This window comes from Sus scrofa, chromosome 3 (genome assembly GCF_054392235.1).
Source record: "Sus scrofa isolate SSC_HxYL_T2T_F1_AM1 chromosome 3, Sscrofa_HxYL_maternal_Yorkshire_Landrace_v2.0, whole genome shotgun sequence".
Classification (NCBI taxonomy): Eukaryota; Metazoa; Chordata; class Mammalia; order Artiodactyla; family Suidae; genus Sus; species Sus scrofa.
This window is the reverse complement of record NC_139385.1, coordinates 29,763,179-29,773,176: the sequence shown is the minus strand read 5'-3', so window position 1 is coordinate 29,773,176 and position 9,998 is coordinate 29,763,179. Positions and strand designations below refer to the sequence as shown.

At 53.5% G+C, this 9,998-nt stretch overlaps 1 protein-coding gene across 5 annotated transcripts in view; it reads left to right on the top strand.

Annotated features, from left to right (window-relative positions):
* SDR42E2 (short chain dehydrogenase/reductase family 42E, member 2) overlaps positions 1–9,998 on the top strand; it is a 29,936-nt gene continuing 19,938 nt past the window's right edge. For 2 of the 5 annotated variants that reach the window (XR_014840598.1, XR_014840599.1), the window contains exons 1-5: positions 1–79; positions 2,120–2,917; positions 3,674–3,769; positions 6,933–7,051; positions 7,724–7,799. Coding sequence is in view for 2 of the 5 variants with exons in the window: in XM_021086483.2 (XP_020942142.2) it covers positions 2,156–2,917; positions 3,674–3,769; positions 6,194–6,251; positions 6,933–7,051; positions 7,724–7,799 (1,111 nt within the window). In the remaining 3 variants the exon portion in view is untranslated. Of the gene's footprint in view, positions 80–2,119; positions 2,918–3,673; positions 3,770–3,875; positions 4,103–6,193; positions 6,252–6,932; positions 7,052–7,723; positions 7,800–9,998 lie in introns of those variants that run through there. The other 3 variants (XM_021086483.2, XM_085017359.1, XR_014840600.1) reach the window with 3 other exon arrangements.

Below are 9,998 nucleotides of genomic sequence, written 5' to 3'. Positions count from 1 at the left end.
GGCGGCCGGGCTGCGCTGGGCTCCGAGCGGAGACAGACCGTCGCTCCGGGAGCACGTAGAGCCGCTGGAGCCGGGCCGGGTGAGTGCAGCCGGGGCGCGGGGCGGGAGGAAGCAGGGGGACCGGTCCTCGAGCTGCCTGGCCCTTCGCTCTCGGAGTGGGGGGCCCGGTCCTGCCGCCCGCGAGAGGAGGTCACGCCCGGGGTAGTTCCTGACGCTCTTTCACGGAACCACGCTTTGGGTCCCCGGAGACCTGGATCCAGGCCTAGCCACTCACTGAGACGCCATCAGAACTCGTAAATATTCTCTGAGCCTCAGTCTCCCTCCCCGGATGTTGGGAACTGTAGCCTCGCTGCACAGGACTGGCAGGGGGATTAACTGCGGCTCCGCCTGGGCTCAGACGGGTGCAAGTGCCCATCCGCTCTGAGTGGTTTCATTCATTGAGTGGTTTGCTGACAGCCTGCTTTGTGCCAAGCTCAGGTCTGGGTCCACGGATACTACAGTGATCCAGGCCCTTCTGGAGCATGCATGCCAAGGGTCAGGACCCACCTGTGAGCTGGACCGGGCAGCCAGGGTTTTGTGGGTCCATTTGACAGCAGTGGATACTGAGATGGTGAGGTCATAAAGACCTCCTTGCCCAAGGGCAAACCCAGCAAATGAGACCTGAGGCAGGGTCCCAGCCTTTGACACAGAAAGTATCCTCATGAGGATAGGACAGCTCTAGGGAGTTCTGTGGTGGTTCAGTGATTAATGAACCTGACTAGTATCCTTGCGGACGTGCGTTTGACCCCTGGCCCCGCTCAGTGGATTAAGGATGTTGGTTGTGAGCTGTGATGTAGGTTGCTGACATGGCTTGGATCCTGTAGGCTACAGTAGCTACAGCTCCGATTCAGCACCCTAGCCTGGGAACCTCCATAGCTGTGGGTGCAGTCCTAAAAGACAAGGAAAAAAAAAGACAGCTCTGGTGCCACAGACTCTTCCCCCTGGACAGAGTCCCCTGGGCTTGGATGGATGGTTCCACCCTGGGGTTGCAATCGCCCCTCCCAATGGGGGAGATAGATTTGCCCCCTGTGCTGACTGAGATCTGGGGTGTCTCCCCTCCCGGGTAAACCTGAGTGCTAGTGCTTGTACAGGGCATGACTGAATCCCCTACTGAGACCTTTGGTGAGCAGGGCAGTGACAGTGGAGACTAGAAGATACCCTCTAGTTGTCCCCGTAACCACCACCAGCAACACCTCTGGGGGCTCATCCCTCAGTCATTCAGTTTCTCAGTTGCACCTGTTCTTTTTCACAGTCACTATGTGTCACACAGGGCAGAGTTTACCTACCTCTGCATCCATTCAGCCTGACACACAGTAGGCCCATTGTACACAGATGCCGCTATTACTGATGATAATGGTCCAGCCTTATCCTCAGATAGAGCAGGAGGTAGCAGGTGAGAGGATGGTGACAGTGGCTGCCAGCCTGGCCTGCTTTAAGTCTGCAGTGAGGAGGACAGGATCCTCAGGGCTGGCCCCCAAGGCCCAGGTCTTGAAGCCCACAGTGGACTTGGGTGGCCACCTGCACTGCTGGCAGACCTGGGTGAGCCGGAGGCGGCAGAGGCCAGGGCAGAGGTGGTACGGCACTTGTACAAGTTTCCAGGGCCCTGTGGATTCTTCTCCTCCTCTGCTTCCTCCTGTTCCTCCTTCTCGCCTCCTCCTCCAGGAAGCCCTCCCCATTTCCCTGTCAGAAAGCAGTCACCACTACCCCCCAACCCCCAGTCAACTGGGGTTCCCCTTGGCATGATTTGTTCTGTCGCCCTCTGGTGCTGCATGGGAACCTCGATTTTAAGGAGCTGGTATAGCGGTCAGGAATGCTTGGGGTAAATCTCAGTCGGGCAGTGTGACTTTGAGCATTGGATTATCCAGCCGTGAAACCCAAAATCTGGCCGCCTTGTCTCTGACTTTCTCTGAGGAAGGCGGCAGCCACCTTGGAAGTTCTCAAGACTCTGAAAGGGAGAGAGACAGTGGGAACTCAGAGGGTCTCTAATTCCCACCAGAAGGTCCCCCAAGACCCCAGGGAGCTAATCATCCACGTGACTTGAGCAACTCTACAACATCCATTCTTTTATTTTTCCCTGCAGGTGGACAGATCCTGGGCCCCCATGGCTGAGTAGAAGATGAAGCCCACTCCAGCAGGCTCCTCCCCAGAGGCCTGCAAAGCTGCAGGGCAGGGGGAGCCGAGCTGCCCTGTCTGCCAGGCCCGGGGCGGGGTCTTGGCCCCCAGACCTGAGTCAGGGCCTGGGCTGGGACCTGTTGCTGTGTCCAGACCTGCGCTGGGGCCTGCTGTGGTTCTAGAACCTGGATCAGGGCCTATTGCTGTGTCCAGACCTGGGCTGGGGCCTGGTTCTGTGTCAGGTCCTGGATCTGGGCCTGGTACTATTCCAGGCCCTGGCGTAGGTTCTGGTGCTGTTCCGGGGCCTGGTACTGTTCTAGGGCCTGGGCCTGGGCCTAGTGTGGTTCTAGAACCTGGATCAAGACCTGGTGCTGCTTCAGGACCTGGGCCAGGGCCTGGAGCAGTGTCAGGGCCTGGGCTGGGGCCAGGGCCTGGTCCTGCTCCAGGACCCAGTCTGGCTGTGGGGCCTGGGCCAGCAGCTGGGTCAGTACCTGCTTCCGGAGCTGCACCCTTACCTGGGCCCAGACGGGGATCAGGGACTGGGCACGAACCCAGTGAGCCAATAACAGCCCCAACACCAGCACCACAGCAGAAGACTCAGGTGACACCTGTGCTGGCCTCCAGGCAGAAGGTTCTGGTGACTGGAGGAGGAGGCTACCTGGGCTTTACCCTGGGTTCCAGCTTAGCTAAGAGCGGCATTTCTGTCATCCTGCTCGACCTCCGCAGACCCCAGTGGGAGCTGTGCCCAGGCACCGAGTTCATCCAGGTGCGGTGAGAAAGCTCTTGGGGGGACTTGGGGGGAGGACAGGCTGGTGGTGGAAGTCAGGGGACATTGTCTAGTGTGTAACCAACCAGTGGCTGGTACTGAAGAGCACAGGCTCTGATGTCAAACTGTTTAAGCTCCAACTCCAGCTCCCAGCTGAGCAGCCTTGGCCGCAGGGCACCACCCCTCTGAGCCTCGTGTCTCCAGCCACCGAACTAACAGTATCTCTTTCACAAGGGTCCTGTGTGGGACTTCCCATCGTGGCACAGCAGAAATGAATCCGATGAGGGCCCATGAGGTTGTGGGTTCGATCCCTGCCCTTGCTCGGTGGGTTAAGGATCTGGTGTTGCCGTGAGCTGTGGTGTAGGTCGCAGACGTGGTTCCGATCCCATGTTGCTGTGGCTGTGGTGTAGGCCAGCATCTGTAGCTCCAATTTGACCCCTAGCCTGGGACTCTCCATATGCCATGGGTATAAATAAAAAAAATTTAAAAACGCAAGGGTCCAGTGTGAAGTTGAGGAGTCAGTGCATGTAAAAGGCTGAGCACAGCCTCTGTGACTTAGCTCAGTAAATGGGGCTGATGATGCTGCCCAGTGGGAACTCGTAGTAAATCCTGCCCCATAGCCCGTCCTGGCCCTGCGGATGCTGGGCCCAGGGGAAGCAGTAGGGCTCAGGGACCTGGCCAGGTGCCATTCGCCGGATTGCCTTGGACCCAGACCTCCTACCTCTGTGTCCGCCATCTCCTCCGTCCCTGTTTCAGGCTGATGTCCGAGATGCAGAAGCCCTGCACCAAGCCTTTGAAGGGGTGGACTGTGTCTTCCACGTGGCCTCCTACGGAATGTCGGGAGCTGAGAAGGTGAGCCCCTCACACACAGCGCCTGGAGTTAGAGTGGGGTTCAGGTCCCGGCTCTGCCCACCCCCCTCATGCCCACATGTTCGTTATTTCTCTTCACCTACTCCAGAAGGATTGGGGCTACACCCCACCTGCGATTTGCATCCATGAGACCAAATGCCAGTTCTGCTGTTTTCTAGCTGTGTGACTAGGACAAGTTAACTTAACCTCTCCTTCATCTATAACCTGAGGACACTACTAGTACTTATGTCACAGCCTCTCCAGAGAACAGGGAGCAGTATCTATCAAAGCATACAATACCCTTTGAATCAGAAATTATACTTACTTAGATATATGCAGCAGTGTTTTGGTGTTTTTTTTTTTTTGTTTTTTTTTGTTTTTGCTTTTTAGGGCCACACCAGCAGCCTATAGAGCTTCCCAGGCTAGGGGTCCAATCAGAGCTGCGGCTGCCAGCCTACACCAGAGCCACAGCAACGCGGGATCTGAGCCACATCTGCAACCTACACCACAGCTCACAGCAACGCCGGATCCTTAACCCACTGAGCGAGGCCAGGGATCGAACCTGTGTCCTCATGGATGCTGGTCAGATTTGTTAACCGCTGAAGCATGGCAGGAACTCTTGCAGCAGTGTTTTGAATAACAAGACAGGAAATAACCTAAATGCCCATCAGTTGGGAACTCTTTAAATAAATTGTGATATAGCTCAACAGTGAAATTCTATGCAGCCATTCCAAAGCCCGAGGTAACTCAGTATGTGCCCAGAACAGAACAGTTTCCAATGTGTAAAAACAGTGTTTGGCACTGTTTTGCTTCTTTTTAAAAAGCCATACAGTCACACATCGTATGTGCTGATGTTAAGTTGTGCAGATTATCTCTAGAAATCCAGAGACTGGTAACAGTGGTTACGTCTGGGCAGGAAAAAGAGGGACTTGGAATCAGGAGGGGAAGGAAATTTTCCTCTTCACCGAATACCCATTTCACGGTTTTGTGTTATTTTTAATCTTGTGCTTATATTACCTGTTAAACAAAAACAGCCACAACAAGAACAAATACAGTTTAGAAATCGATAGGGGAGTTCCCATTGTGGCTCAGTGGGTTAAGAACCTAACATTGTAGGAGTTGCCATCGTGGCGCAGTGGTTAACGAATCTGACTAGAAACCACGAGGTTGCGGGTTCGATCCCTGGCCTTGCTCAGTGGGTTAAGGATCCAGCGTTGCTGTGAGCTGTAGTGTAGGTTGCAGACGCGGCTCGGATCGTGTTGCTGTGGCTCTGGCGTAGGCCGGTGGCTACAGCTCAAATTAGACCCCTAGCCTGGGAATCTCCATGTGCCACGAGAGTGGCCCTAGATAAGGCAAAAAGACAAAAAAAAAAAAAAAAAAAAAAAAAGAAGAACCTAACATTGTATCCATGAGGATGCAGGTTCAATCCTTGGCTTTGCTCAGTGGCTTAAGGATCTGGTGTTGCCTCAAGTCTCAGTGTAGGTCGTAGATGCAGCTGGGATCTGGTGTTGCTGTGGCTGTGGAGTAGGCTGGCAGCTGCAACTCCAATTTGACCTCTAACCCAGGAACTTCCATATGTCCAGGGTGTGGCCACAAAAAGAGAAAGAGGAGTTCCCATCATGGCACAGCGGAAACGAATCCCACTAGGAACCATGAGGTCGCAGGTTCGATCCCTGGCCTTGTTCAGTGTGTTAAGGATCCGGTGTTGCCGTGAGCTGTTGTATAGGTCGCAGACGCAGCTCAGATGCTGTGTTGCTGTGGCTGTGGTGTAGGCCAGCAGCTACAGCTCCAATTAGGCCCCGCTAGCCTGGAAACCTCCATATGCTGCGGGTGTGGCCCTAAAAAGACAAAGAGACAAAAAAAAAAAAAAAAAAGAAAAAGAAAAGAAAAAAATAATATGGAGCCCACCTCCTCATGTGGTTGTAGGAATTAAGTGAGATGTAAAGGCTTTGCCCTGTCTCTGATGCAGAAGCAGCTCTCCCTGTAACCTAGTTGTTTTTATTTTTCACACCCCAGCCCCTGGCTTGGGTAGAGACAGTATTACTGTGTCCGTCTTACAGATGAGGCAGCTGAGACTTCTTCCCAAGCAACGAAACAATCCAACACATATGAGTCTCTTTTCTGGGTCAAGCCCTTTCCCAGGTCCTCCCATGGGGCTTATTCAATCCTGCCGGCCCACCAAGGGGTCTGCCCTCACTTTCTGATGAGGGAGCAGACAGCCAGATGGGGGATGGAACCTCCCCTGCTGGCCCAGGTAGATGGTAGCAGAGAGGAGCCGAGGGCTACCTTGCACTGCCTAGGGGCCCTTTGGGGTCCCCAGCTCTGAGCTGCAGCCCCCGTCCTTCCCCACCCAAGCCCAGGCTCACAGCCTCAGCACCAAGGCATGAGACAGCACCCCAACTCTCCCATCCCCGTCTTGTCTTTTAGCTGCAAAAAGAGCAGATTGAGTCTATAAATGTCGGAGGCACCAAACTAGTGATTGATGGTAGGCGCTCAGCGGGAGTGTGACCTGCCGTGTGCTTGCTGTCCCTCTCCCACTCCTGCCCTGGGCCCAGCTCTGGGGGACAGGGCAGGGGGACAGAGGCAGGAGGCTCCTGCCCTCCCCAGCAGAGGGCCTGGGGACAGCACATCCTTCCCATTCTGCAGGCCTGCCCAGGCCCCTGCATGGGTGGCTCAATGTGGCCTCCCCGTGTGGCGGAGTTTGCACAGAGGGCTTAGGTGTTGGGAGCAAGAAAAGCTGCCGAAGCGCCACCATAGAAGACCCCCCATCTGGGCTCTCTGGGCATGTCCTGCCTTGTCCTGCATCCCGTCTGTCTCTCCTATTCTAGAGTGTGTTTTCTCTCTGTCCCCACTGAGTGAGACCTCTTCAGACCTGGCCCTGGCAAAGTAGTCCAGGGGCCACAGCCACACTGAGAAGGAAGAGGGAGCCAGCTGGGCCCCCAGGGGTCCACGGAGCAGGGACCTGACCCCTGCCCAAGTTAAGGGAAGGATGCCCTTCCCTGCAGACCCAGGATGTGTGGCTGGAGGCTGGGAGGAGGATTCACCCAAGGAGGTCCCTCTGGGCACCTCCTCAGCCAGCCTCCTGCTCACATCAGCTCCGTGTGTGTGTGTGTGTGTGTGTGTGTGTATGTGTGTGTGTGTGTTGCCCTGTGACCTGTCGCTGCAGTTTGTGTTCGCCGGCGGGTTCCAAGGCTCATCTACACCAGCTCCGTCAATGTCGTGTTTGGCGGGAAGCCCATAGAACAGGGCGATGAGGACTCTGTGCCATATGTCCCACTGGAGAAGGTACCTGGCTCCCGGGAGAGGTGGGCGGGGCCCATGGACCTGGGACCCACAGTCCAGAGGGTAGGGCGGGGCGGAGCCAAGGTCAACCTCACCACTCATGGTGAGACCCGGGAAGAAAGAGTCCCCAAAACCGGGTGGCACAAGCCTCTTGTCTTTTGGCCGGTCTTGCCAGCAGGGTCTTTGAAATCACACAGACCTGGCCTTGAGCCGGCAAAGCCACTTCATACTGGGGGCCCCCCTGAGCAAATCCACTTGGAGCCTCTCCTTTTTTGGCTGGGTGTGATGACACACCCAATGGGGACGTGGAGAGCTGGAAGCGAGATGATGGATATGAAAATGCCACATGAGCATTAAAGGATGACATGTAAACAACCTACCGGACGTGCATCCAGCATCCACATCCCGGAGCAGGCGTTGCGGCTGGTGAATCAAAGCGCCTCTGGTTGTTGTTGCTGCTCTGAACTCTCTTCTCTATCCCTGTGGCTCCCACCCAAAGGGAGAGGAGGGGTAGTGGGGTTCAGGACGTGGCTATTTCTCAGTGGGGATCCCAGCAGTGAACCCCCATGTGGTCTGAAACAAAGGTGCAGCCCTGAGGCCAGGTGGGCTGGGCAGGCATTGCTGACAATGTCCCTGACCCCCATCTGGTGGCTCTGTTCTCCCTGTCGTCTGCAGCACATGGACCACTACTCCCGAACCAAAGCCATCGCCGACCAGTTGACCCTCATGGCCAATGGGACACCTCTCCCAGGTAGGTACTGGGGCGCCTGGCTCACAGCCAGTGTGCATGTCCCCTGCTGCCTCCCTGAGGTATGTGCGTGATTCTAGCTTTGAGCTGATATGTTGCTAAGGCCCAGCTTCCTTCCAAAGGACATTTCCCCTCAGCCTTGGACATTCTTCATCCCACTACTTCTGAGCACCCCCACCCCCGCCAGGGATACAGCCTGGAAAGCATCAGGCCCCGTCTCTGCCGTCACATTGCATGGGTCAGCCCAAGTCTGGCTCTCTTTTCTGCCACATAGAAGGGGCTCCAGTTTGGGGGACCCTCTCTATATAAGAGTACAGATGTATGAATATGCAGTGAGGTATATAGCGCTTTGGAGGGGCCATGCAAGTAAGGGGCCCTTCAGGAACTCCCAGAAAAATTGGCCTGGATTGCTTCTTCTTCCTGTATTGACAGAGAGAAATAATCAAGGAGTTCTCTGATGGCCTCGCCGGTTGAGACTCCTGCGTTCTCACTGCTATGGCTCTGGTTGCTGCTGTGAGGGGTAGGTTCAATCCCTGGCCCAGGAGTTCCCACATACTGCCTCTGTGGCAAAAAAGAAAAAAATACAACAAGAAAAAAAAGAGAGAGAGAACCTGAAATAAACATTGAAACTCTCATTTAAAAAGAGAGAGAGAGAGAACCTGAAATGAACAGTGAAACTCTCATTTGGAAAAAAAAAAAAAAGAAGAAATAATTAGGAGTTCCCGTCGTGACTCGGTGGTTAACGAATCCCACGAGGAACCATGAGGTTGCAGGTTCGATCTCTGGCCTCGCTCAGTGGGTTAGGGATCCTGCGTTGCTGTGGCTGTGGCATAGGGTGGCAGCTGTAGCTCCGATTAGACCCCTAGCCTGGGAATCTCCACATGCTGTGGGTGCAGCCCTAGAAAAGGCAAAAAGCTCCCCCCCCCAAAAAAAGAAATAATCCTAGACTAGGGACAGGTGGCAGCATGGCACAGTGGCAGCATGGCACAGTGGCTAGGCACCCACGTACTGGCATCAGACTGAACTGAGTTCAAATCCAGGCCCCACCACCTCTTAACTATGTGATCATGGTCAGTGTCCTTATTCTCTCCTAGTCTGAGATGTTTCATCCATGAAAATAGGATCCATCTACAAAACAGAAACAGACTCACAGACACAGAGAGCAGGCTTGTGGTTGCCAAAGGGGAGGGGGAAGGAAATGGGTTGGACTGGGAGTTTGGGGTTAGTAGATGCCAACTATTACATTTTGAATGAATAAGCAATGAGGTCCTGCTGTACAACTCAGGGAACTATATCCAGTCTCTTGGGATAGAACATGATGGAAGATAATATGAGAAAAGGAATGTGTATACACACACACATACACACCCCTATGACTGGGTCCCTATGCTGTACAGCAGAAATTGGCACAACATTGTAAATCAACTATACTTTAATTTAGAAAAAAGAAAATGTGGGTATTGGAATTTACCTCGAAGAGCTGGAGTGAGAATAAAATAATGATGAGTATTGTTAAAAAAAACAAAACAAAAAAAAATATGGGGAGAGTTCCCTGGTGGCCTAACAGGTTAAAGACTGGAGTTGTCACTGCTGTGGTGTGGGTTCAATCCCCAAAAAAAACCACACGAATAAATTGTGTTTATTAAGTGCTTTTTACATAGCAAGACCTATTTTATGTGCTAGTTTTACATGCAAAACTCTCAATAACTCTTCACAGCGTCCATATGAGGTGAGAACCTTACCTACCATTGCTTTCCAAACTCAGGAATCAAATAGATTCAGATAAATTCCTTGCTATCCAAATTATCACTATTTGCTGAAATTCAAACACTAAAAAGAATCAGGAGTTCCCACTGTGGCTCAGTGGTTACAAACCTGGCTAGTATCCACGAGGATGCTGTTTAGATCCCTGGCCCTGCTCAGTGGGTTAGGGATCTGGCGTTGCTGTGACCTGCAGTTGTAGGTCACAGATGCAGTTTGGATCTGGCGTTGCTGGGCATTGCTGTGGCTGTGGTGTAGACTGGCAGCTGCAGCTCTGATTCAACTCTAGCCTGAGAATTTCCATATGCTGCAGGTGTGGCCCTAAAAAGAAAAAAAAAGAAACTAAAAAGAATCAGAAAACTTGATTTCTCACTGTCTAAACTCCAGAGCCAAGTAGATTAGGAGAGTGAAGCTTGCTTGCAATGAAAATCCCAAATTTAC